Source organism: Phalacrocorax aristotelis, chromosome 12 (assembly GCF_949628215.1).
Source record: "Phalacrocorax aristotelis chromosome 12, bGulAri2.1, whole genome shotgun sequence".
Classification (NCBI taxonomy): Eukaryota; Metazoa; Chordata; class Aves; order Suliformes; family Phalacrocoracidae; genus Phalacrocorax; species Phalacrocorax aristotelis.
In genome coordinates, this window is record NC_134287.1 from 7,451,257 (window position 1) to 7,476,826 (window position 25,570).

General features: G+C 61.3%; 3 protein-coding genes across 6 annotated transcripts; 1 reads left to right on the plus strand and 2 right to left on the minus strand.

Moving 5' to 3' along the window:
• Positions 1-385: 385 nt before the first annotated feature.
• ANKRD2 (ankyrin repeat domain 2) lies at positions 386-3,633 on the minus strand. Of its 4 annotated transcripts, none has more exons than XM_075108287.1 (9): positions 2,964-3,305; positions 2,493-2,606; positions 2,248-2,409; positions 1,963-2,070; positions 1,710-1,808; positions 1,381-1,479; positions 1,144-1,242; positions 765-863; positions 463-699 (listed from the first exon to the last, which is right to left on the minus strand). In XM_075108287.1, exons 1-9 carry the CDS (start codon positions 3,228-3,230, stop codon positions 496-498), a joined length of 1,251 nt encoding a protein of 416 aa, XP_074964388.1. In that variant the 5' UTR covers positions 3,231-3,305; the 3' UTR covers positions 463-495. The 4 variants fall into 4 exon arrangements, with proteins under 4 accessions (XP_074964386.1, XP_074964388.1, XP_074964389.1 ...); XM_075108288.1 differs by having other exon boundaries at positions 481-676; positions 2,964-3,633; XM_075108285.1 differs by having other exon boundaries at positions 386-699; positions 1,144-1,479.
• A 781-nt stretch (positions 3,634-4,414) lies between these two features.
• UBTD1 (ubiquitin domain containing 1) lies at positions 4,415-9,424 on the minus strand. Its single transcript, XM_075108296.1, has 3 exons — positions 9,263-9,424; positions 5,431-5,658; positions 4,415-5,200 (listed from the first exon to the last, which is right to left on the minus strand). Exons 1-3 carry the CDS (start codon positions 9,327-9,329, stop codon positions 4,815-4,817), a joined length of 681 nt encoding a protein of 226 aa, XP_074964397.1. The 5' UTR covers positions 9,330-9,424; the 3' UTR covers positions 4,415-4,814.
• Positions 9,425-9,590: 166 nt separating this feature from the next.
• MMS19 (MMS19 cytosolic iron-sulfur assembly component) lies at positions 9,591-25,539 on the plus strand. The gene is made up of 31 exons (XM_075108284.1): positions 9,591-9,754; positions 13,777-13,825; positions 14,610-14,710; positions 16,279-16,364; positions 16,769-16,843; positions 17,404-17,473; positions 17,670-17,798; positions 18,005-18,066; positions 18,342-18,428; positions 18,743-18,817; positions 19,095-19,172; positions 19,479-19,617; positions 20,013-20,167; positions 20,385-20,466; positions 20,717-20,842; positions 21,160-21,241; positions 21,600-21,697; positions 22,082-22,222; positions 22,458-22,613; positions 22,828-22,927; positions 23,095-23,197; positions 23,309-23,383; positions 23,519-23,645; positions 23,728-23,828; positions 23,902-23,958; positions 24,069-24,255; positions 24,359-24,441; positions 24,527-24,691; positions 24,779-24,838; positions 24,965-25,065; positions 25,144-25,539. The coding sequence occupies exons 1-31, from the start codon at positions 9,646-9,648 to the stop codon at positions 25,169-25,171; spliced, it is 3,087 nt and encodes a 1,028-aa protein (XP_074964385.1). The 5' UTR covers positions 9,591-9,645; the 3' UTR covers positions 25,172-25,539.
• Positions 25,540-25,570: the final 31 nt, after the last annotated feature.

Here is a 25,570-nt window from a genome sequence, read left to right on the forward strand (position 1 = left end):
GGAGCATTTCTGGGTAGGGAGCAACGAGCACTACACTCAGCAGAGGTGACCCAGACTGCGAAGGGCTGCCGTGCTCCCCCAGGGATGGCTCCATCAGGGAAGGCAGGAGAACAAGCATACTCCAACCCTGTGGAGTGGCTGCCTGGCAGGGGTACAACTGCTGCTCCCCGGCACAACCCTAGCCTCCAGCACATCATGGACCCGGGCTGAGCTGCCCTCAATGTAATTTTCCTCCCTGAGCTTGCCCAAGTGGGACTTTGAAGCACTGGAAGCAAGCAGGGCATCCCACAGCGAGGAGAACCACCCTTGAACCACTCGTGTCCTGGCCTCGTGGTACCATTGACACTCAAGTCCCGGTGCTAGCAGGCAGGGCACCTCTGTGCTGCTGGACAAACCAGTTTCCCAGATAACCCAGCTTCCCCAGCCCCATCACAACTGGTGCAGGCTGCCCAGCCCCACAGCCCCCTGGAGCCAAACGCTACTCTTTGATGGATTTTATTGACATGGACAAGTCTCAGCTGGATCTTGCTTCTTGGAGCTGAGCCTGGTCCCTGGTCCCTGCCCAGTACCATCATGCAGGGACCTCCGTCTCTCCCTGTGGTTGCTCCTTGGTCTCCAGCGCCTGGCGTGTGTCCACCTGCCACTGCTGCACCAGGTCCGTCGGGGTCTTGCCAGCCTGCAAGAGTGGGCAGAGAGAGGCTGGGGCCAGGTTGGCATGACATGGTGGGGCAGCAAATGGCCCCGGTGCTGATCCCTGCACTCACCTGGTTCTTGGCCATCATGTCAGCCCCGTGCAGGATCAGCATTTTGATGATCTTGTAGCGGCTGAGCCGCGTGGCATCATGCAGTGCTGTGTCGCCTTCCTGTGAGACACAGAGCCTGGCTGGGGGTCATGGTTCAACTCCAGGCACGGGGCACCCTGCCTGTCCCCAACACCGCTCCCCGCACACCTGCCTCCCCATGAGGACAAGGGGGACGGTGCCTGCCCCAGCCCTGGCTGTGGCTGCCAGCACCCTGGGGCAGGGATGCATGTGTGTGTCCAGGCGTGTCCCGCTGCAGGTGCTGGTAGACCCCAGAAGGGTCAGCCAAGGGAGGGGGATCAGTGTTGCCCCCCAGTGCTGGCTGCACGGCTGCAGCACTCACCCTGTCCGGAGAGTTGATGTCCACCCCACAGTGGATGAGGTGCTCCACAATGTCGAGGTGCCCAGTCCGGGTGGCCACGTGGAGGGGGGTGCTGAGCAGCTTGATGTGGGGAGGAGGTAGACACCAGAGGGGATCAGGACCTGCCCCTGCTAACCCAACACAGGGCCAGCCCTGGTCCCCTGGGGCATGCCTGTGCCCCTGGTCCAGCTCTGTGCCTGCAGGCTCTGCCCTACACACCTTGTCCTTCAGGTTGAGGTCTGCCCCGTGGTCCTGCAGCAGCTTGACAGCATCCAGGTGCCCGCCCCGGCAGGCCCAGTGCACAGCAGTGCAGTCCAGCTGGGTGCACAGAGCCACACCACATCAGGGGACACCTACACCCTGTGCCTGTTCCCCCACCCCAGCCGGTCCCTCTGCCAGGGCTGAGCCAGAAGAACCCTGGCCGTGGCCACCTCGGCGGCAGGGACAGCACTGCCCTGCTGCGGAGACCCCAACCCTGCTGTTGCTCTGGCTGTGCCATGCCTGGAGGCTCAGAGCAGCATAGAGCCAGGGGCAGGACCCAGTCTCACCCGGTCCCTGAAGTCAACGGTGGCCCCGCTGTCCAGCAGCTTCTGCAGGATGTCCGTGTGTCCCTCCAGTGAGGAGCGGTGCAGGGCAGTGCGGTGGAACTGGGGGGATGAGGAGTTGTGTTGGCAGACAGATCTATCACCCCTGGCCCAGCCTGGCCGTATCCATATCCCCAGCCCCAGCATGGTGGCGCATGGTGGCACATGGTGGCAGGGTGCAGGCGGGGGGCGGCCAGCAGCCATGGGGGGACGCTACCTCGTCACACGTGTCAGGAGAGCCACCGTCTGCCAGAAACTTCTCGATGACACGCATCTTGCCCTGGACGGCAGCTCGCAGGAAGGTCTCCGGCTCCACGGGACCCTCCTGGTGGCAGGACAGGCTCAGGGCTAGGGCATCACAGGGGACAGGGCACAACAAGGCCCTGCCCTGCTTCCCCAGGGAGGTTGCTGGCTAGAAGGGTGACCCAGGGGCTGGCCCGTGGGTGCTCCAGCCCCTGTCCCAGCAGTCCCTCTCCCACACCCCAGGACCCCCCTGACATACGATCTCCAGGGGCTCTGGTGGTGGTGGGGGCTCAGGGGTGGCTGCCCGCTCCTCCCGGCGCTGCCGGCGCTGCTTGCGGAGCTCAATGAGGCGTTGGATACTCCCCACATCGATGATCTCCCGCCGTAGGTCCACCGAGCTCTTCCTCACCCGGTCCTGGCCCTGAGGCGAAACATGCAGCACCCCATTCGTCTTCTCCACATCCAGCCACTCCCCAGCCTCCCCCAGATCCTGACCTGCCTCACCTTGACGGCCTCAAGGCCCCAGTTTCTGGGGCCACGGTGTTTCTCCTCCTCCAGCTCAGGCGTGTTCATCCGCTCCACAGCAGGCGGCTCCCGGTAGCCACCCCCTTTGAGTCGCTGCACGGGCACAGAGGGGCTGCATAGTCCTGGCTGGGCACAAAGCAGCCCCGCTGCCTCTGTCCCCAGCCTGCCATTGGAGGTGGCTCTGGCCATGGCTCACAGCTCACTGCTGAGGTCTCTGGGATGCCCAGCAGCCCCTGGGCTTGCGCTTGCCCTGCTCAGCAAGCTGGGCACCTGCCTGCTGCTCGGCAAGGGCTCCCAAGTCGGGAACCTGATGCCCCTGAGAGCCCTTGGCTACCTTGCTGCATCCCCTGGGACAGCAGGATGGGTGCCAGCTGCCTCATGCTCAGGGCCCTAAGGATGGGCATGGCACACAGCAGGTCCCTGCCACATCCCCCTGCCCTATGGACCCACCTTCTCCTCCTCCTCCTCCGCCAGCTTCTGCTCAATGAGCTCCTTGGCCCTTTGCACATCCAGCTCCATGTCTGCCTGCGGTGCGCAGCCCCTGCCGGATGCAGCCTCTCCTCCTTGCCACAATGGGCAGGGAGCGCCCAGCCCTGGTTCCTGGTGCTGCCGGCGGTTCCGCTGGCTGTGGGGCTTTATGCTGCCGTCCCCTCCGTTCCACTGCCCAAGGGCACTGACAGCTGTGACTGCTCCACATGACTGGGGCAGCTTTGCCATGAGCTCACCCTCCTGCTTTCTGGTGGCCCTGGCTCACCTCGCTGGCCCCGCACCCTCTTAAAGAGACCCACTGCCCCTCCCACGGGATGCCCAGGACCCCCGTGCCGGGAGCAGGGAGCTGGGGTGTGCACAGCCCACAGTAGCCGGTCCAGAGAGGCTCGGTGGAGTGGGGACACAGTCTGGGCTCAGCCTGTGGGTCCTGTGCCAGTGCCACCTACTCTGGGCATGTAGGATGCTTCCCATGGCTCCCATCACCTCATCCCTATGCAACCAGATGCTGCACACCCACTGGCATCACCCGAGGGTCCCTGGTACTCGGGGGGGGTGGGGGGGGTTTGCTGCCTGCCCCAAAGGGAGGCAATGGGCCCCCCGAAACCCCTCAGCCAGCAGCACATGATGCTGGGAGCCACAGCCCCTTTGCACCACTTTGGAGGATGACCTCAAGTGCGGAGCATTCTGAGCAGCCCCACCAGGGTCCCCGTGGCTGCCCAGCCTTCCCCACCACACACAGGCAGCCTAGCAGAGGGACCAGCCTCAAGTGGGGCCAGTGGGCAGAGCCAGCAGCTATTCCTGGCAGCAGGAACATTGTTCAGCCCTGCTGAGCTTCGCTCTCCCACTTTTGTAAGATGAGGCCACCGCTGCCCTGTGCTGGGACAGTTAATGCGCTGGGCACCGGACCCAGCACAGGACCTGAGGGAAGGACAGATGGAGACACCTTACCGTCATCCTCCTGGTCAGTTCCCAGCAGCACTCTTGGGTGCCCTGTCCCATGGGTGCCACAGCCTTCGGCTGCAGAAAGTCACCATTTTCACCAGGACAGGCAACAGTGGCCACAAAGGTGATCCTGGGACCAGACCCCTCTGTGTACTGTGCTGCCTGGCCCCAGGGCAGACAGAGGCTGAAACCTCCAGAGGGTAGCACCAGGAAATGGAGGTGGTGGCCCCACACCGGCAAGCAGCCAGGATGGCAATGGGATTACGGCAGCAGCACTGGGGAAAGGTCCAGGTAGGTAAACAGCCAGGGGTGGTGGGACAGGGTCAGGGTGGCACTGGGGTACAAATCTGGGGCAGCCAGGCTCTCCCTGGACACCCTGTGCCATGAGCTCACCCTCCTGCTTCATGGGAATGAACGTAGGACAGGCACAGGGACCTCCCACGGCTGCAGGTGACAGCCTCCCCCAGGGGCCAGAGGAAGGATGAGAAGGCTTTATTGATAAATACAGACTATGTACAGAGGGGAGACATCTCCACCCAGCCCAGCACCCCGGGACCTCCTGGCCAGGGGGAGACAGAGCCCAGCAGGTCACTGCCTCTCCCCGCCAGCACAGCCTGGCAGCAGGGCCCTGGCCATGTTGACCGCCCCAGAGACATTTGGTCTCGAACCTCCTGCAGCAAATGCAGCTTGTGCCCATGTCCCCAGCCAAGAGGGGCCCCCATGGTAGCACAGCCCTACGTGGACCTTCCCAGCTCAGGGGGCAGCCTCAGGGCTGCTCCGGCAGGGCTGGCACACAGCATGGGGCATCCCCACACGTGCCACTGCTCCCCAGCCCCCTGCTCTCTCCCCGCAACCAGTGCGGGGGGCAGCTCAGTTCCTGGGCGGCAGGGGCTGGTTGACAATCACTTGCACAACAAAATCTTTCTGGATCTTGGTCTCTTGCAGCCGCATGCGGTCGGTGAGCAGCTTGCCCGAGAAGAACCAGCGCTGCCAGGCCAGGTCAATGCCCTCCTGCGCCTGCAGCTGCTTCTTCAGCTGCCCAATGGTGTCGCCCATGCTGGCGCTGAGCCGCAGGTCCTTGCCGGTGGAGAGCCGCACCTTGAGGGCAAACTCCCGCCGGGTGTTGGGCAGGGGCTCAGCTGGCTCCGCCGCCTCCTCCTCACTCCGCTCCAGAATCAGGTTGACAGGAGGTGCCAAGCAGTAGACAGGAAGCTGGTATCGGTTGCCCAGCTCGTCATAGCACTCCGTCAGGGACCCTGGGGACGGCAGGGTAAGATGCTGTGGGTGGGCATCCCCATGGACCCCCCAAATGGGGATGGAGCCACCCCAGGCAGCATGGCAGAGCCCATCTTGCCCCACCCTTGGCTGGGCTGAGCTGGGTGGATAGCAGCTGGGAATCCCTCTCCTCTCCAACCTGGGACCCGATGTGCTAGGACATGGGGCACTCAGCACCCACCCCACCTGCACCCCCGGTGCCATCCCTCACCATGGGGCAGGGTGATGCTGGCTCCATCGAGGATCGCCTGGGCCAGGCTGTGGTCGTTGGCCTCCACAGCGTAGGCAGCTGCCTTCAGGGCATCCCAGATCTCCTTGCGGCCCTCAAAGGCAGGTGCCGTGTCCCAGAACTCGTCCCGCTTGCTGCGTAGCTGCCCATCCGTCATGGGGTAGTCACTCTTCCACTTGGGACGCTCCTTCTTCAGGGGCTCATTGCGGGCTGGGGAGGGGGGGATGCTCAGCCAAAGGACAGGGCTCCCCCTTGGGCCCCAAGCCCCCCACCTCCCCATCCCTGCTGGCTCCCCGGGACCCCTCGCACAGCAGTGTCTGAGAGACCTCCCTGCCCGGCACAGGACAGTCACCAATGCAGCCAGGGAGAACTTGGCTAAAGCTAGCCATGCCCAAGGTCCCACTAGCCCCATAGCAGCTGCCCTGACTCTCCCCCCCCAGGTGACATTCTTTGCCCACAGGAGGGACAAGGGCTCTTGTCCCCCTGCTAGGGGGACCAACCCCTACCCTGCAGGATGGTCATGGGGCCTCAGGGCCCTGTGAAGCAGAGCAGTATTTATAGCTTGGGGAATTAGCCAGGAAATAAGCTGGTGAAGGGAAGGGGATTACAGGGGTTGAGCTGCAGCCCTGGTGGGGCGGGCAGGACTTCTCCATCCTCTCTGCCCACCCCAAGGTGGCAGGGAGCAGCTCCAGGCAAGACAGCAGGCACACAGCATCCAAGGCATTGGGGGGCAGAGGGCAGCACCAGGGTGGGGGGCTGCCAGCCTGCAGCAGCCCCAGCAATGGGCTGAACTGAGCAGGCTCTCCATGAAACAGCCCCCAACCACCTCCCCAGGGACCCCCCCGCAGCCAACACTGCCCAGGGCACAGCAGCAGGGGTCTGAGCTGTCCCCCGTGCCAGCCCCACACCGCCCTGCCCTCCCCACACCAGACTGTGACCCCGTGGGAACAGCCCCATCCTGTTGGCCCCACGGCTGGGCCAGAAGCATGGGGCAGGAAGGAGCTGTTGTCACTCCCAGCTGAGCAGGGGACAATAAGTGACAACAGCTCCTTCCTGCCTCCCCTCTCCCTGGGGCAGCCAGCCGGCACCCTTCCTGTGGGGACGGAACATGGGGGATGTGGAGTCCCAGCCAGGCAGGAAGGATGCCGGTGCCCGCACAGCAAAGGTGATGCCACACACCCCAGCTGCTGGGCACAGCCACCACTGCCAGCTGCAGGCTGAGCCACATCCCCCAGGAGGCTTTTCCTGGACGAGTGTGTGGTTACAAGGCACTACATGACCTTCTTTTTGTACCAGTCCTGCCCCACCCTGTCCAAGACCACTGGCGCCGGCAAGGCACCTGCTTTCCCAGCAAGCGCCCAGCCCACAGCTGGACACAACATGTGGCACCCAGCCTGGCAGTCCCCATAGGGCACAGGAGCTCAGCTATGCTGAGCATCCCTGATGGGCACCATCCTGCCTGCACCCGCATCCCTGGAGGAGCGAGGGCAGCCAACTGCAGCCAGTGCTGCCGATTCAGCAGTCACGGTGCTGGGGAAGGAGGGATTTGCAGCACTGCAGGACAGAGCAAGGTCGGAGGTGGCACCTGCCCCGGGAGGGTGGTGGAGCAGCAGTCACAGCCAGCCTGAAGGACATGGCCTGGACCGTGTCTCCATGCTGCTGCAGCCACCTGGCTGGGGCATGCATCCTTACAGCCAGGACCATCATGCATGGCAGGACTCGGGGCCAGCAGTGTCCCCCCAGCTTTGCTCACGGCAAAGGGAAGAGGCTGGCCCAGGTGAGGCAGCAGGATCAGAGCCACCGGGCCTCGTTGCAGCTGCCCCATGTGGGCAGGCGTGCCTGGCAGCCTTGCCCAGGTAGGCAGGGGCTAAGCCTCGTCTATTTATTGCTGCCACCCAGCCAGGCCCCAAAGACTCTAATCACCTCTTGCCACTCTATTCCTGGCCCCTTATGCAACACTCCACCCCTGCCTGCCACGGCAGCACCGCCGGACAGGTCCGGCCGCTCGCTGCACCCGGACTCGAGCCAACAGGATCTGGCCAGCAGCCTGCCTGCCTCCTGCCCTCTGCCTGCAGTGCTCAAACCCCCAAGTGGTGCCCCGGGGCAGGGACCCCCAGGCAGAAGGCTGTGCTCCTGAGGCTCCCCTGCCCCTGGGCTCACTCCCTGCCCAGCTGGAGCCCCAGGGAGAGTTGGGCACCCCCAGCCAACGGGTTCTGGAGGCCACTTCGGCCCTGGGGGAGATGCCAGCCAGATGGTACATGACTCCGCTTCCAGCAGTGCTGGCTGGTCCCCTCTTGAGCCAGGCAGGGTTGGGATGCTGTGTGGCACCAGCATCCCCTGCTCCTCCTGCTGCGGCAAGCTGGCCACCACGCAGACAACGTTGTCACCTGCTGCAGGGAGCCCCAGCCAGGGCAGGAGCCGGCCAGACAGGCAGGCTGCTTAGCAGGGTCCCCACAGCAGCAGAGGCAGGCAGGCAGAGCACGCCTATTGTGCTGGGACCTGCTGGCCGAGGGCAGCATCCCTGTACCGCAGGTGAGGGCAGCAGCAGCCTTGCTTCATCCCCCACTACATGCTGAGTGGCTCCCAGGGGCTGGTGGCACCACACAAGTGAGGGCAGGAGGCAGCCTGGGCACCCCGACATCAGGGGCTGCTCCCCTGGGAAGCGACATGCTGTAAGAAAGCAGCAGCAGCTACAAGGGGCACCAGGAGGGGACCATGACCCATCCAAGGAGAGCCTGGCAGGGTGATGGAGTAGTGCTGATGGAGACACAGGCTCTGCCTGGCACAGGAGGGGAGCAGACGGATCCAGGCTTTGGGATCTGACCCCGCCAGCCACAGCAGCCCCGAGTTACGAGGTCACTGACACCTGGAAGAAGGCACCTGCACCCCTGGGTGCCGGAGTGTGCCAGAGTGGGGGGTGTGTCCCCAGGAGAGCAGGGCTGCCGGCTCCATAGGGGGCCATCACCCCAACCCAAGCCAGCAGGGCCGCCCCGGGGCAGGCTGGCATGCGTGGAGCCCTGCACGGTCGGGACGGCTCCCCACGGGCACAAGTGGACCCGGTAGCCACAGCACCCTGGGTGTGTTGCCGGAGCGGTGGGCACCATCCCACGGGAAAACCTCCCTCCCGCTGGCACCCCAGCTGTGGGCGAGGGCCGGGGGCACCCAGTCCCCGGGCACACGCTTCCTGCTCCTCCTCTCCCGCCGCCTACCACCGCTTTGCCATAAACACGGTAATTACTGGCTCCGATTGCACCGGGCGAGGGGAAGGTAGGCGTGATTCACCCTGCCGGCAGGTAGCTGTGCCCACCCCCGTGGCCTCCGGGACCCTGCGGGGCAGCACCCCGAGGAGGCACCGGATCCCCACACCCTCTCCCCGACGGGCCCCCGGCACCTTCCGGGCCCCCAGGGGAGCGAGGACGGGGCTGTGCCCGCCGGCAGCACCCCAGTGTACCGGCAGCACCGACCCGGGACAAAGCAGGACACGTCGTGCCGGGGGGGTGACGACTTCGCACCGGCACCGCCGAGCCCAAACCGCGGCCGCTCACCACGCTGCAGCCCCTTCGGGACACCCCCTACCTCAGGACTGCCGCCCTAGGAGGAGCCGGGGCCCGGCAGGACGCACCGTGCACCCCGATCCCGCAACGCCCGCGAAGGTACCAGGACGCCTCCTGCCCGCTCCTGGGGCCGCGCACCGGACCGGGAGCCCCGGTGCCCGGGGATCCCGAGCTACACCCCTGCACCCCCCCGGACTGCGCCGCTCTAGTGCCCGCCACTCTCATGGGTGCCGAGGCGGGACGGCCGGGACCCCGCTCACCTGCTCGCTTGCGGGGGTTGCCGGCGGCGGGCCGCTCCCGGCGCTGCCGCCCCACGCAGCCGCCCATGGCGGGGCTCAGCGACGGCGCTCGGCATGGGGCCGGGCCGGCTCCACGCTGCGCCCTACAGCGGGGCCCGGCTCTGACGGACGGGCCCGCCCCGCCGCTGGAGACACCACACCCCCCGCTCCGCCCCGGTGCGCACGTGACCACCGGCACCGGCACCGCCCACGTGCGCGCGCCCGCTCCCGCAGGGCTTTTGTCCCCTCCGCCCTACCGTACCGTGCTGTGTCTCCCCTCGCCCTGAGAGGGGCCCGCGGCGCGGCGGCTCGGCGCATGCGCACGGTGGGAGGGCCGGCGGCCGCGGCCCTGGGCGCGGGGTGTCATGGCGGCGGCCGGGGCCGGGGCAGGGGCCGGGCTTGTGGCGCTTGCCGCCGCTGTCCAGGACTTCATAGCCGGGCAGCAGGACAGCCGTGCGGTGGAGGTGGCGGCAGGTAACGGGCGGGAGCGGCTGTAGGGCGGTGCCGGGTGCGGGCATGGGCATGGCTGAGGGGCGATGGGGCGGGATGGAGGGTGCGGGGCGGAAGGTGGGGGTGTGGGGCAGGGTTTAGGGTGCAGAGTGGGGCGGGGCACAGGCCGAAGTATGGGGCAGGGTACAGGCCCGGCTGTGGGGCAGGGCATGGCATGGCAGGGCGTGGGGGTGTGGCACAGAGCGTGGCCACGGGTTGTGGGGCTGGGGCATGAGGCTGCGGCGCGGAGTGTGGCAGGGCATGGGGGAGTGGGCAGGGCCTGCAGCCGTGAGCTGGGCATGGCGTTGGAAGGGGGGGCGAGGACTAGGGAGGCGTGGGCAGCAGCTTCAGTGAGGGCCTGTAGGGGTGAGGCTGTGGCGAGTGTGGGTAGATGCGGGGCCGTTGGGAGCTGGGGTGAAGGCAGAGTTATGGGGTCTGCGGGGTGGGTCGGGGTTTCGGAGGGCTGGTCTAGAGCACGGGGTGGGATTGAGGGTGTTGGCCCACGGACTGGCCTGGAGCAGGGAACAGGGCTCCGAGGTGGGGGAAATAGCATGAGATGTGTGAGCTGACGGGAGCACGAGGCTGTGGGCCCCGGCACTGGAGGTGTGGGGCGCAGTGGGACCTGCTGTGGGGGCTACAGGGTATGACTGGCCAGGGGTTGGCCATGGCTGGGCAGCAGAGAAGGTGACAGTGGTAAGGGAGCTCCTGGCCTTGCCAAGATGCTGTGGAAAGATGACTGATGCCCTGACTTCGCTAGCCCCTGCTTCTGGGGCCCAGGCTCTGACTGCCCTCTTTGTGGTTTCTCCTCCTTTCCTGGCAGACTTGAGGCATTTGGTTTCCCTGGATAATTTGTCTTTAGGCTTGGAGCAGCGATTTGGTGACTTTGTTACTTAAGGGAATTTGCAGCTTCAGGAACGTGGCTTTTCAAGGCTAAGGCAGCACATTTTAATTCTAGGTAGTGGCTTCAGCATGTTTTGGAAGGGAGTTGAGAGAGCAGAGCAGGACTACATAGGCTACAATACAGGGAGGAGTAGCTCATAGACCTTTCCAAGACTGACGGGTTGTGAACTGATCTGTGGTATCTTGGTGATGAGATGAGCTGGCAAAACAGGAAGATAACCTGGGGGTCCATGTAATGCAGAGTGAAGAAATGCCAACAGAATTTGGAGGAATTCACTAAACTGTGACATGCGAGGTATTGCAGAAGAGCTGCACAAAGCCTCCCATATGTTTGGGATACAGGGGGGTAAAGATAGCCTTACAACTACTGTTGTCATCTGCGGCCATGTTACAGAAGTGCACTCAGAAAGCTTTGTCACTTAGGAGATTTACAAAGAGAAAAGCTGCCCGCCTCTCTCCCCTGTTCTCATCAGCCATGTGGCACTTGTCACAAACCTGCCTCAACAAGCGAGGGAGCTGGCAAGTGTCCTTTGGCCCCCCTGACCTCGTATAGAATCAGACATCAGAAAGTACTAAATTGCATCACATATCCTTGAGTGAAAGGGGAGGTTTTTCCTAACCTTGTGGCTGTTGTGCAACTGGAAGAAACGTGTTGAGCTTCTCCCATGTGTTTCTGAGTACTAAACTGAGTGTAACTTGGCAAGCAGAGGAAAGGCCACGGTCCTGTTGCAGGTAGCTCAGGCCAGCGGGTGGCAGGAGGAAGCTGAACCCATTTTTATTAAAAGATGGGGAGAGAAGGATACTGCTGTTGCAGAAACCCCATAAATGCTGTGCTCACGTTTTGAGGGTGTGGGGGAGACAAGAATGGAAAGCGTGCGGAAGGGGTTAATGTCTAGAAGGACACTGCAGGAGTCAGGAAAGGGAGCAAGTTGAATCTGGGTAGTAATGTAGCAAAGGGTAATCAGCTTGTTTCTGTATATTCTCTCAGACTACAGGAACACCAGAATAGGAAGGCAGCCCCTTCTGGTAAAGGGAGTGCTGGGATTTAGGGTGTGTTATTAACTTTGGGAACTTGCCGCTGCCAGATGTGGAGGCAGAGTTTCACAGGCTCGCCACTGTGCCTGCTGTGCTGATGAGGGAAGTCCAATTATAGCTGCGCTTGCACTTAAGCCGTGTCCTATGCAGCTCCACCTGTGAGCAGGAGGCAGCTCTCACACATCGCACTGTCAGGGCTGGCGTGGCCACTCCATTCAAGGCGAAGCCGGTCGCACCCCTGAGTCCCTGAGAACAGAGCGAGTTCTCTCGCCGCAGCTGAGCAAAAGGGCTGCTTACTGCTAACCATGGGGAGCATCAGCAGCTGGTTGTGGTTTGATCATTACACTTCAGCTCTGTCATGTTGATGAGGAAAACCAGCAGTGTTGTGTAGGTGCTGCTTTCGGTGTCTGAAAACACAGAGAGGTGAGTGCTTGGTTGTGGAGACAGTGTTTGCCTTGGACCTTCTCTGGTGGTTCAGAGGCAGGAGGGCTTTTCCTGAGCCTGCAGAGCAGGGTGTTGGTTTGCTGGGTGGGAAGGAACTCTCCTGGCAGCCCACTCCACTTTGTGCCAGCGCACAGCACCCGCTTGCTGTTGCACTGTTGTTCTTCTATGAAAAATTTTTGGCAGCACCTTATGGCTTTTGCTGAAGGCCCCCCTGTTCAGTCTGTACCTGCCAGCTCTGCGACCTGCTGGGCTCCTCTTCATCCTCACAGCTCCCTTTATCTGTCCTGTCCCTCAGCCCAGGCTCTCTCTCCCCGCTGTGCCAAGCAGGATTGGAAGCTCTCTCTCTGGACCTGGGGCTGCCTGCTGTCAGAAAACACTGTCATCCCTTCTCCCATCCCCAGAGACCCTTCTCTGATGAACAGCATGACGTAATACTGGAATTAACTGCTTAGGAAGAGCCAGTAAATGCTTGCAACAGCAGTAGGCACTAGCTGAGACAAGGCTTGGAAAGCCCCAAATGAAACCTTTGGGCTTCTGAGGGAGTAGGTACATTGTCAGTTGTGTAGGCAAGACTTCAGCAGGGCAGAGGGATGAACTGGGCCCTCGAGTGCCCAGAAGTGCTCCTGGGCAAAGAGGCAAAGGCAGTGAGGTTTGGTGTCTGGAAGGTGTCTTTTTTTGTGGAGGAAAGCTGTTTTTGTCTGAGTGGAGAGTGAGGGGCGCTGCTAGTTTCCCAGCAATGTCCCTTGCCACCCGAGCTATGGGCTAGAAGGCTGAAGGCAAGGCAGTCCCTTGCCTCCCGCCCCATGTGTGGCCACAGGGCACACACAGAGCTTTCCTGCTGGGAAGGTGTCATGTGGGTGGTGGGAGTGGAGAGCCTACCCATCTGCCAAGGCTCTTGTAGGATGTAGCAGGTCCTTACCAAAGCCTTCCAAGGAGTGACTCTTTCCCCAGTTGAGTTGCAAGAATATTGAGGCAGTAGGCGAGTGAGGCAACCTGGTAGGGTGTCTGAGTCAGAGCTGGAAATAGGCTCTGGGATTCCCAACGTTTTGTCTTCCTCTGACCACAAAGCTGCCTTTCTCCTTGCCCTCCATCTTGGAGGGGGTTTGTGCAGGTCTTGCTCAGCATAGCATGGAGCTGGCAGGGCCAAGGTGGGAGGCTGCATGAATGCTAGCATCTGGCCTGTTTGCTTGGCCAGTTCTCCCTCGGGAAACACCTGGGGAGCTGCTCTCTCTCTCCTTCTGGCTTGCTCACATTAGAGAAGTTTTTTTGGCATCTCAGCAAAGTGGAGCATAGCAAGGATGCTTCTCTTGGGAGCCACGTGTCGGTCATGGATGCAGACAGGCTGTGAGGAGAGGGTAGAGGCAAAGTGCAGGCAAGTTCACCTTGCTGCCTGCTCTGAGCTCTGATCCAGTTAAGGCAGCTAAGTCCCAGACATGTTCTCAGACAGGGCTGGAGGCAGCTCCACCAACTGCGTGAACATGGTTCCTTTCGTGCTTAGCAGGTACAAGCACCCAGCCAGCCTTTCCTGCTGTGGTGCCAGGGCCCTTCCCAGCATCTATCTCCAGTGCTGCTCCTGACTGACAGTGTGGGAGTCTCTTTGGTTCACTCTCTTTTCCTCCTTTCTCCAGGGGTGAAAGATGGAAGCTGGACTGTGCTGCAGCTTGTGGAAGCCCTTGGGTAAGAAAAGCCTTACACATGTTATACTTCAAGTAAGGGCCTTGCAGGGGAGATTCCCACAAGGAGGGACAGTGAGAAGGAAGCGTGCATCTTTGTCCAGGATGAGCTAGCTTCAGCGCTGGTAGACACACCACAGCACAGAGGCCTGCAAGGATGTTGTCCGTTTACAGCATGGTGCATGAGCAGTTCTTTTGGGAGCTGTTTGGGAAAGAACAAGGCAAAGCAGGTCTTGATGCACTCCCAGGACTGAGGAGAGGTGTTGCGGCAGGCAGCGAGCCACAGGGCACTTCTCAGTTGGGACTGTCCCCAGCAGGAGCTTCCTGAGCACACAGCTGCACATCACCATGTCACGAGTTGGCTGGTACTCAGCTTTTGCTTCTGTCTCGGAGCTGTCGTAGCCTGAGAATCAGGGAGGCTCATCTCTCCAAAGCTGGAGGCTGGGTTTGCCTCATTGTAAGAGGCTTTGCTATTTTTTGGCCCCTGTGGTCTTGAGAGCCTGAGTTTCAGGTGTGCAGCGTGGTGCAAGAGCAATTTATTTGGTCTGACTTGAGAACTTGGATTTATTGCTGCATGGCTCTCTGGCCGGGCACATGTGTGCAGCATAGTCAGGAGAAGACGAGTCTGCTCCCACCCTGGCTGCTAGTCAGGCAGAACTGGGCCACCATCCTCCTGCCCGGAGAGCAGCACCTCTTTGTTTTTATAATGTGTCTGCTCAGGATGTGCTTCCTGCTTGGGTGTCCCTGCTCACAGCAGGCCTCTTGGGCTTTCTCCCCACTTGGGCTAGGTCTTGCCTGGAGAGCACAGATCCTCGGACACGAGGGCGAGGCATCCAGCTGCTGTCACAAGTCCTGCTCCAGTGTTACTCCCTGCTCCAGGAGAAGGAAGGTAAGGGCTGCTCTGGGCCCTCAAGGTTGGGGGCAAAGCCTGTGCCACCCAGGTGTCTGTCCTTTAGTTGGCAAAGGGACTGATTTAGCACCATGACAACTTTGAACATGTATTTCAAGTCAAAGTACAAGGATAGCACAGGGCCTCATGCTGCAGCCTTTTTGCCAACCTCATCACACAATTCTGGTCACTCCCTGAACACGCCAAAGCCCTGGCGCTGCAGCTGGTGCCTCCAGCAGTGCGTGGGTGTTGCACGCCCAGGCGTGCTCAGTGCCACGTGGGACACCTTGGGGACACATCTGCATGTCAAAATCCTTCAGTGGTGATTCAGTGCAGGAAAACCATCCTTCACAAAGCGAGTGACGCTGCAGCCCTGCGGCCTGCCCGGATTAACTCTGGGGGAATCCTGGGGCCTGGGGAGGAGGGGGGGGATCAGCCTAAGGATGAGAATGGAGTGGGGAGAGGAAGATGCCCCATTCGAGGAGGCAAGGAGAATGTTTGGCTGTGTTAAGTGCCCCGTAGCAAGTGGCTGGCAGCAGGGGAAGCCAATAAGTGCTGCCAAACTTTGACACTTCTGGGGTCTCGCTGATGGGTACCTGAACCTGTCAGCAGGCTGGCAAGGCAGCGGGGCCCAGCTAGTCAGTGAAGTGGAGGAAGGGAAGGATGGAAGTAAAAGGTGCTTAGTCCTTGGCATTTGGCTCTCTGCAAGTTTCAGACTGGTGCCAGGCAGGACCAAGAGCAGCTGTGCAGCTGGAGTCAGGTGTGATGACTCTGATATGGGGACCGGGGTGCTCTGGAGGGATGGCTGGGGGTGGGGGGTGTTCAGTGGGGTAGCCTGACAGAGTTGGGGCAGCTGGGTGAGGGGAGTGAACTGGGTTAGCGACAAGTCACCAGGGGTTCTGGAGGAGGTTGGGCAGAGCCAGTGTACCAGGAGGGCACAGGGAGCTGCTGTGACACCCCCAGCTGGCCCCAGCTCCCTTCCTGTCCCTCCTCACGAAGTTCATTTCTCAAGCACTGCGTCAGGCTGCCTCCTGGGGGGGTGAGTTTCTGCAGCAGCTGTGGGCGCAGGATGCTGCTAGCCGGCTCTTCCAGTCTGCTTCCTGCTGCCACTCCCCAGGGCTGGGGTGTGCAGGCACCCGTGGCCATGACTCAGGGGCCGGGAACGTGTTGTGGAGCCAGTGCAGGGAAGCTGGAGCTCTTGCTCTGGGCCTGCGTGCCACCCCACGACATCCTCCAGCCTCGGCTGAGCAGGCATCTGCCGCTTCACTGCTGGTGTCTGCACCCACATGTCTGGACAGGCCCAGGCAAATGCCTCTCGGGTAGCTCCAGTACCTCTGCAGCAGCCGGGGTGGGTGCTGCCCCGCTGCGGTCAGAAGTGAGTTGCTCACAGGGGAGAGGGTGAAGGCATTGGAGCCAGGTGGATGCACCCAACAGTGGCAGTTAATCCCATTCACCAGTGCAAAATATGCTTGCAGTTCATCTGGCAGCTGCTTTTGGCAGAGCTGGGGCTGGCGCCCAGCAGCTGCATTTCATGGGATTCATGCACATTGGTGTCTTGTTTCTGACAGTGCTGCATCTGGTTGTGTTCTATGAGAATCGGCTGCAAGATCATCACCTCGTGATTCCCTCGGTGCTCCAGGGACTCCGAGCACTGGTGAGCTCGCGCCCCGTGGCCTGCAGTGCCAGGATGTGCTCTGTAGTGGTGCCAGGGAGGTGCAACACCTGGGCATAGGTTGGAGCAGCACATTGAGCAGGGCCTGCCTGGGCTGTCAGCTCCTGCCTGGTGGCATTGCCCTGTCTCCTCTGCTCCTGCTGTGCCCCTTGCAGAGGGGCAGGAGAGAGGGGGCTGCCTTGATTTCCTGCCCTGTGCTGGTATTGGGGCAAAGATTCCCTGGCCACCCTGGGAAGCAGCGTAGGCGGTAGTATCCTGTCCTGTGCTGTGGAGGTGGTGAGCTTTCCCCAGGGAAGGAGAGGGTCCTGCTGTACAGAAGCAGGAGCTCTGTTCTGTGTCTGCCATCATGGTTTTCTCTTCTTGCTTTTCTCTTTTCCTGTCCCCAGAGCATGTGTGAGGTGCTTTCCCCGGGGCTAGCGGTGTCTGTGCTCAAAGCTATCTTCCAGGAGGTACACGTGCAGGTGAGCAGTGTGATTTCCCATCCTCCTGTTCCCGCTCTCTGCATGTCTGGGGATGGCCCATCTGCCCTGAGGACTAAGCGCAGTCAGTAGCAGTGCAGTGTAGCACATCCTTCAGCAGCACTATAGAGCTCCTGTGGAGCTCAGAGACAGCATGTCTCACTGCAGAGCGAGAGGCAGACAACAGCTGAGGGTCCTGTTTGGCCCTTGTCCTCTCTTCTTTCGGCCCTGTTATTTCCTTTGTTCAGTTCTCCAGGCTGTGTTTAAGTGCTCCCAGCCCCCAAATTCTCCTCCAGTTTAAGGCTGTTATGCTGGCAGGGCCTTGGGCAGGATGTGTGGCCCTGGTGTGACTGTGATGGTGCATTCATGCAGTGATGGACAGTCAGCATGTGCACACTTTGCATGTGGTAGATGGGACCCGCGGGGACCCGCATGCCAGGAAGCAGCAGCTGAGCTGCTGGGGGTCCTGCCCTCTTCTCAACGGCACGTGCTGCCCCTGGGTGGTGGGTGGCAGTGCTGCCATGTGTGGAGGCTTGTTTTGAGTGCTCTGCTCCTCCCTCCAGTCCCTGCTGCAGCTGGACCGCCACACAGTCTACAGCATCATCACCAACTTCATGGGCACCAGGGAGGAAGGTGAGGAGGCAGATGCCAGAACCACTATGGGGTTGTCCAGGCTGGGAGAATGGCTTGCTTTTGCCTTTTCTGAGGGCTCTGTGGCTCTGCCTGGGGAGAACTGGAAGGGCTGTGGGGCTGGGGAAGCTGGGCTGGTTTCATACCGTGTTGGTGAGGTCTGGCATCCTGCACCCCCTCACACTCCTTCTTTCTGCAGAGCTGAAGGGCCTGGGTGCCGACTTCACCTTCGGCTTCATCCAGGTGATGGACGGGGAGAAGGATCCCCGCAACCTGCTGGTGGCCTTCCAGATCGTGCATGATCTCATTACCAAGAACTATGCCCTGGGTGAGCCTATGCCTGCAGTGCAGAGCTGATTGGGGAACATGTCACTTTTTTTTGAGCTGTTGGAGGGATGGCCCTTGAGTCTGACCAGGGCTGGGTTTGTCCCTGATGTGCTTTAGGAGCTGCAGAGCCAGCCAGTCATGGGTGCTAGGCGTGGCTGCTATGCCTCATTTGTTCAGCATCTCTGCTTATTCCTTCTCTCCCTGCAGGTCCCTTTGTGGAGGAGCTGTTTGAAGTGACGTCCTGCTACTTCCCCATTGATTTTACTCCAGTAAGTGAGTCTGCCCCATGCTGCAGTCTGTTCCTTCTGGTGTTTTCTCAGGGGTCAGGTCTCCTCCAGGGAATGGGAGGAGGGGGTGGGCAAGAGTCCTGGCTGGGCAGTGTTGAGCTGCAAGCTGTGGTACCCAGGCTGACAGACCAGGGCCAGGCTGGCTGCAGTGACTAGCATCACTGCTACCTTGCTAGAGATGAGGTGCTGCAGCCTGGCTGATGGCTGGGTTGGGAGATTTCCTGACCAGCATCCCGTTCTCTGTGCTTGCCTTCCAGCCCCCCAATGACCCTCATGGCATCCAGAGGGAAGACCTGATCCTGAGCCTCCGGGCTGTACTGGCCTCCACGCCCCAATTTGCTGAGGTAGGAAGCTCCCAAGGGGTTATTGAGTACCCTGCTGTTCCCTGAGCACAAGCTGCATTTCACAGCACTGTGGTTCCTGCTGTGGCTCTGTGGGACGTGAACAACTGGGACCAGGAGTCTGCACTAGGGCAGCTGTGTCTCCTGCTGGGGCTGGGCACGGGCAGGGTGCTGTCCCTGATACCTGGGGAAGGGGCTGCCTGTTGCAGGTGTCCATTCACCTCTGCTCTCCTGACAGAGGCTGAGCTTGCAGCCCTGCAGGGCCGTGGACAAGGTAGTGCAAAGGTGGGCCGAGTCTTAAGTACCTCTCTCTGCAGTTCCTGCTGCCTCTGCTCATTGAGAAGATGGACTCAGACCTGCAAAGTGCCAAGCTTGACTCCCTGCAGACTCTGGTAAGGAGGGATCTCCTACTCCCTTCAGCCCACAGATGGCCTATGGCAGCAGCAGCCACCCACCTCTGAGCTCTTTTCCCTGCCAGCTAGAGACTCTCCTTTGCAGAGCCACAATTTCCAGGGTCTTCGTTTGGCCTGCATCACTCTTTCCTCTTTTTCTTTCCCTTGAGTGGTATGTGCAGTTCAGCATGAGCCTGCCAGAGTGGGCAGTGTCCCTGTTTTGTATCCTCTTGGTACTGACTTCTCTCTGATGCTTTCTCCTGGCTCCCTCTTGCAGACTGCCTGCTGTGCTGTCTACGGGCAGAAGGAGCTGCAGGAGTTCCTCCCCAGCCTCTGGTCATCCCTGCGCAGGGAGGTGAGTACTGCAGGGTCCCGTACAAACGTTCCACCACAGTTGGGGTCCTGCTGAGCAGGAGCTCACAGCCAGATCAGGCAGGACCCATATGTCCTAGCAGCCCCCACCTTGGACAGTCCCAGCTGGAAAGTGTGGGAACAGGCCAGCCCTGTCAGCATGTCCCTGGGGCTGGGATGTGCCACACTCCGTGTTTGAAGCACATGGGAAGCGAGGTGGGAGCCTGAGCTCTTTAGCTTGCATTGGGAGCGTGAAGTCTGCAGTTGGGGTCAGCACAGAGCTTAGCTCATCCTGTGGCCTCTCCTGCAGGTGTTCCAGACAGCAAGTGAGAAGGTCGAGGCAGAGTGCCTGGCTGCGCTGCACGCCCTCTCTGCCTGCCTTTCCCGCTCCGTGCTCAGCTCTGACACTGAGGACCTGCTGGCTTCCTTCCTCAGCAGCATCCTGCAAGGTAGCTAGCAGAGAGAGCTACCCTGCCCCAAGCAGGCAGGCCTGCAAGCATCCTCCTAGCTACAGATCTGCCCTCCTGTTCTCTTTGAAGCCTCTTTCTTCTCTTTCTAGCTCTCACAGCTGCTGTTGATTTCTCCAAGGGAATTGGCTGCAGGGAGGGAGGAGGGGACACAGTAGGAAATGCCTATTGAATTGAGTTGCTTTCCTTTCTGCTGGGGTTGGGGTGTCCAAGGCTGTACTGTGCGCTTGGAGCTGGGGGAAGCAGCTCCGCTAGGGAGGCTGTGCAGCAGCTCAGAGCTGCGCCCCAGCTGCACGTCCCAGCTCAGATATCAGCTGCATCCCTGCACGTGAGGCAGAGGATCTGTGCTGGTGCAGCTGACACCCAGCCTATCTCAGATTGCAGGCACCATCTGTGCGAGCCAGACATGAAGCTAGTATGGCCAAGTGCCAAACTCCTGCAGGCAGCAGCGGGTGCCTCCCTCCGCGCCTACCACTGCGTCACCCGCAGCGTCCTGCCCCTGCTGCTGGAGCAGTACACCAAGCACCCGCAGGTGAGGAGCCTGCCGGGCTCTGCGGTCACAGGCAGCAGGGCTGAGTGCACCTGCTGGCTCTGCAGGGTTTGGTGGGAGCAGGGTGTCAAAGTGGATGTCCTTCCCTGGCTGTGGGTGAGGGCCCTGGGGGTGCCCTCTGGCCTCGCAGTGCTGGGCCGAGGCATAGTTGTGTCCCAGCAGTGATGGTGATCTGGGTTACGCCTTTGTGTCCCTGCAGAGCAGCCAGAGGAGGACAATCTTGGAAATGCTGCTGGGCTTCCTGGAGTTGCAGCAGAAGTGGGGAGACATGGAAGAAGAAGGTGAGGCTGGCTGGACCCTCTGGAGGCACCCACGTCCCACGGGGCTGCTGGCTCTGACCTCACCTTCCCGTATGCTGACAGAGAAGGGAAGCTCACTGACCTGTGTGGCTGCGTGTGCAACTCCCTGCCATGTCCCAGGGACCCTGCATGGTTGGGTGTCAACTGGCAGGGCCCCAGAAAGGGTCTGTCAGGTGCTGTGGTGGTGGCTGTGCAGTGACAGCAGGCAGTAACTCTGTGCCTCCCTCTCTAGATGAGAGCAGTCTGCTGTTGCTCCGAGCCCCGGTTTGCTCTGTGGTGTTCTCGGCACTGACGGATGCCAGTGTGCAGCTGCAGCTGGTTGGGATCAGGGCACTGACTGTCCTGGGCTCCCTGCAAGGTTGGTGCCTCATTTTCCTTGGGGAGGCAGAGGGAGGTTTTACCCTGTTCTGGGAGACACAGTGCCACGTGGTTGCTGGTACATCCTTGCCTGCTGCCTGTAGGTGCACAGGAACAGTGGCAGCATGTCCTACCTAGGCCATGAGCTCCAGGGACACTTGGTCTCTCTCTCTTGCTTGTTTGTGCTGGACACCTTGTACCTCTGGCATTTTGGCATGCTGCTGCATTGCTGCTAGCCTGGGCACGGGGGAAGGATGCTGGTCAGAACACTGGCATCTTTTGGCTGAGGGCAGGATTCCTCTACGGCTCTTGTTGCAGGCTTCCTGTCTCCTTCTGACCTGGAGCTGGTTGTGGATCACCTCATCCGTCTTGCTCTGTGTGAGGAGGATTCCCAGAGCAGGTGAGGGGCAGGCTGGTGCCACTTCAGACACCCATGCTCTGGGGAGAGGAACAAAGCCTGGCATTGCTGCAGAGAGTGGCTGTAGGCTGGGGGAAGGCACAGGAACTGTCTGAACTAAAAGACTGTGTGGGTGTAAGAGCAAAGGGATAAACCAGGCATATTCTGGGCTGGAAATTAGAAAGCCTGGGCCTGGTAAACTAGGGGGCTCTGCTCTGCCTGCCAGTAGGGTGAAAAAGGCAGATTGCCAAGAAACGTGTTTCTGGAGCATCTTCTGGCCCAAATCTTTGCAGCTCACATACAAGCAGCCCAGGGTTTGCAGTGCTCACATCACCCCTCCTGTTCTCTTCCTCCCTGGCAGCGAAGCAGCAATGGAGGCAGCCGGATCTCTGGCCCCCATCTACCCAAAGGTTTTCTCTGGATGCATGGTACCCAGGCTTGAGGCAGAGCTGCAGTCAGGTGAGGCTGGCGGCCTTGGGGAAGGGAGTGATATCTGGGTTTGGGGTGAAGCCTGTTCCATCCCTGTTTGACTCCTACCAGGCAGTGGGGCTGTACCACGTGGCATAGGTTGGTGGCTCTTCTTCTTGGGGGATTACTGCCATAGGCACTGTGGTGCTGGCACAGGGAAGGCTATACCTGGTGCTGGAAACCAGCCTGTGCAGCATGCATCACCCTTGCGGTGAGGAGCTGCCCGGCCACAGAGCAGGCAGAGTGCCTTTACCCTGGCACGGGCTGGTTCTGCTTTCCTGCATCTGCCCTGGCAGGGTCTGGGCCCTGAATGCCCTTGGGTGAGGGGGACCTGGGGTCACCCCAGCACCCCTCTGAGGTGTGTTTTCTCTTCAGCGTGGGAGGAGGAGAGCTCCCGCGACCACTGTTCCCTGCGGCAGCGCTGCCTGCAGGCCCTGGCAGCCGTGTCCATCCACAGCAGCATTGTCCAGGAGACCGTGCCTGTCCTGCTGCAGTACCTCCGGAAGGTGCAGAAAGGTAACGCAGCCCACAATGGGTAGCTCCACGGAGCGTGTCTGGGCAGGAGCTGCCTCTGTTACCAGGGATGGCTGGGGGAGACTGGGGGTGGCAGTGGGGCAAGGAGTCCAGGGCTGGGCTGTGAATCCCACCGGCAGAGGGGGAGTAGGGACGGCTGCATTGCATCGGGATCCCAGTGAAGATCAGTGGCATGGGTGCTGTGTCTGTTTGATGCAACAGTGACTGTGCCCTGCAGGGAACGAGGCTGGGAACACCCAGGATGTGATCTCTGTGTGCCAGAGCCTGCACCGTGTGGCTCTGCAGTGCCAGCAGGACACGGAGGGCTGCTGGTACTACCACCAGACAGTGGTGCCCTGCCTGCTGGCCATGGCTGTGCAGGCTGCCATGCAAGGTAGGTGCGGGGCTGGAGCGGGAGAAGGGGAGAGCAGGCAGTTCCCCGGGCTTTCTGGGGTCCCTGAGCCTACAGCCAACGCTGCTGCTGCCGCCCTATGGCGACCGCGGGCACTGCGGGCCCACTGCCCCCGGCCCGAGGCAGAGTAGCTCTGCCCCACGGCAGGCGTGGGTCAGGGGGCTCCAGCATGTCCCTTTCCTCCCACTGCCTGCAGAGAGCACCCACCCGCTGCTGGGCAAGGCGCTGCTGGAGGAAGAGGTGCTGGCTGCCATGGTGCCAGTCATCAGTGCTGCCACCACTCACCTGAGCCCTGAGTGAGTGATGCTGGGGCAGGATGTTGGGCACCCTATTGTGGGGAGGGGGCAGGCTGCGTCACCCCCACTGCTGTCTGTACAGGGGGACCCTGCATGTCCTGGGAGGTACCCAGGAACTCTCTTGTGACTCTCCAGAGCAGCACATTGCAATGTCTCCTTTCTCCTAGGCTGGCTGCCCAGAGCGTGTCTCGCATCGTGCCCCTCTTCCTGGATGGAGAAGTCTCCTTCTTGCCCCAGAACAGTTTTCCCTGCTCCTTCAAGCCCTTTGAGGTATGTTGGGTGCTTGGGGCTGGGGTGCCAGAGCAGGGGCAGGGAATGAGGATGTTGGTGCACGCTGGCAGCAAGGACCATGATGACATGGGTGCTGTTCTTCCCCTTCAGGATGGGGAGTGCTTGGAGGCACAGAGACGCCTGGTCATCCTCCTCATGGCCTTTGTCTGCTCCTTGCCCTGCAGCGTAAGTTGGTGGGGAGGAAGGCAGAGAAGGGGCCCTGACCAAGCACTCTCTGGCCCGGGTCCACAGCAAGCTCCCCAGGTAGAAGAAGGGAGCAGCTGTAGTCCTGAGCTGTAACACACCCTGTGTCTTCTCCAGGTGGCAATTCCTCAGCAGGAACGGCTTCTCCGGGAGCTGCTGGCACTGAGCTGCTCCTGTAACTGCCCCTTCACGGCCACCACAGCTGCCAAGTGTTTCGCAGGACTGGTGAACAAGCACCCGGCGGGTAAGGGTGGGCAGGATGCTGTGGGTCCCTCTGCCCATGGCTGGCAGGGGAATGGCTCAGCTTGTCCCTTCTGTGTCCCCAGGGCAGCAGCTGGATGAGATCCTGCAGCTTGCAGTGAATAGGATGGAGCCCAGCCTTGCAGAGGGGCCCCGCCGAATGCAGGCGCTCACCCTGCTGCTCTGGGTAAGCCTGCCCTGGATGCAGGGGCTGAGCCGGCAGGGTCCGGCCAGGTGCTGACTCTGCTCTGCCTGCACAGGTGACCAAAGCCCTGGTGCTGCGCTACCACCCCTTGAGCTCCCGCCTAACGGACAAGGTAGGCAGCAGTGGGGCTTGGGTGATGTCCAAGGAGCCTGCCTGCTCCCCAAGGCTAGCTGGGGACCCCCAGCTGCAGGGTGCCCCAGCTCAGGGCTCTCTCCCTCACAGCTGCTGGGCCTGCTGGGTGACGCGGAGCTGGGCCCCACTGCGGCCGACGGCTTCTCCCTGCTTATGGCCGAGTGCCCGGACGTGCTGCACAAGGGCTGCCACGCCGATGTGCGCATCATGTTCCGCCAGCGCTTCTTCACTGACAACGTCCCCAAGCTGGTACAGGGCTTCCACGGGGCTGGTCCCGGTGAGTAGCCACCCCAGCCTGGCCTCGCCACCCTGTGACCCCTTAACTGGGGGACTTGAGCTGGCGTCCCCTGGCTGCCTGTAACCATCTCTGCTCTCCACAGATGTGAAGGCCAATTACCTGAAGGGCCTATCCCATGTGCTCAACCACCTCCCCAAGCCTGTGCTGGTGACAGAGCTGCCCACGGTGAGAGCCAGCCTTGGCAAGGGGGCATTGTGGCAGCACAGAGGGCACAAGTGGGAGTTACTCTGGTCTCCTGTGTCGTCTACAGCTGCTTTCCCTCCTGCTCGAGGCTTTGTCCTGCTCAGACCGTGTGGTGCAGCTCTCCACACTGAGCTGCCTCCAGCCGCTGCTGCTTGAAGCTCCCCAGATCATGAGCCTGCACGTTGACACCCTAGTCACCAAGTTCCTCGGCCTCACCTCCAGCCCCACCATGGTGCGTGCACCCCCTCCTTCCGCCCCCACACCCCTTTACTCTGCCCCTACCCCTTCCACTGCCCTTACCCCTGTCTGTCTGTCCTAGGCTGTCCGCATCGCTGCCCTTCGCTGTGCCCACGCACTTACCAGCCTCCCCACAACAGTGGTAAGTGCTCCTGCAGCAGCCTCCTGCCTGCTCCTCTGTGTAGAGGGGCAAGGGCGGGTCCCAAACCTCCTCCTGGGGGGCAGCTACTACCCAGCTCTCTCACTATGAGCCCTTTCTGTCCTACAGCTGCTCCCATACAAGGCCCGAGTTATCCGGGCGCTGGCCAAGCCTTTGGATGACAAGAAGAGGCTGGTGCGGAAGGAGGCAGTGGCAGCACGGGGCGAATGGTGAGTGCACGGGGCTGGAGCTGCTGGGGCGCTGGTGTGGTGCGGATACGGCTGATGGCATCATCTCTTTCCCCACAGGTTCCTGCTGGGCAGCCCGGGCAGGTGAGTGCCCCACGTCCCATCCCTGTGCTGACTGACAATCTGGCCAGGCGCCCGCTAACCCGCCAAGCCATCCAACCACTGCCACGGACCCTCAGAGCCCGGTACTGCCCCGAGTGCTGGGGCTGGAGCGTGGGGGGCCGGCAGAGAGCACCCCTCACCGCAGCATCTTCCCTGCACCCCCGCCCTCTTCCCGGCACCTGCCGGAGGGAAGGAGCTGTGCTGCTCGTGGCTTGCCCAGCCTCTGTGGCAGGCAGCAACAGTGACGGACAGACTCAGTGTGTGTGGGTGGAGAGGGCAGGCCTGTGCACACACATATGGTGTGTGGCAACCCACATGCCAGAGGAATAAATGTATCTGTTTTTGTAACGCTGAGGAGGTCTGCTTGCAGCCTGGGCTGGACCCC

Excerpts from the sequence above, each read along its gene's own strand:
- UBTD1 (XM_075108296.1), bottom strand. The coding sequence starts at position 9,329 with ATGGGCGGCTGCGTGGGGCGGCAGCGCCGGGAGCGGCCCGCCGCCGGC. Across the intron at positions 5,659-9,262 it reads CAACCCCCGCAAGCGAGCAG|CCCGCAATGAGCCCCTGAAG; the intron begins GTGAGCGGGGTC and ends CCCCCTCCCCAG. Across the intron at positions 5,201-5,430 it reads CAGCATCACCCTGCCCCATG|GGTCCCTGACGGAGTGCTAT; the intron begins GTGAGGGATGGC and ends TGCCGTCCCCAG.
- ANKRD2 (XM_075108285.1), bottom strand. The coding sequence starts at position 3,230 with ATGGCAAAGCTGCCCCAGTCATGTGGAGCAGTCACAGCTGTCAGTGCC. Across the intron at positions 2,607-2,963 it reads CGGAGGAGGAGGAGGAGAAG|CGACTCAAAGGGGGTGGCTA; the intron begins GTGGGTCCATAG and ends GTGCCCGTGCAG. Across the intron at positions 2,410-2,492 it reads GGGGCCTTGAGGCCGTCAAG|GGCCAGGACCGGGTGAGGAA; the intron begins GTGAGGCAGGTC and ends GTTTCGCCTCAG.
- MMS19 (XM_075108284.1), top strand. The coding sequence starts at position 9,646 with ATGGCGGCGGCCGGGGCCGGGGCAGGGGCCGGGCTTGTGGCGCTTGCC. Across the intron at positions 19,173-19,478 it reads GGTCATCCCTGCGCAGGGAG|GTGTTCCAGACAGCAAGTGA; the intron begins GTGAGTACTGCA and ends CCTCTCCTGCAG. Across the intron at positions 22,223-22,457 it reads CCTCCGGAAGGTGCAGAAAG|GGAACGAGGCTGGGAACACC; the intron begins GTAACGCAGCCC and ends TGTGCCCTGCAG.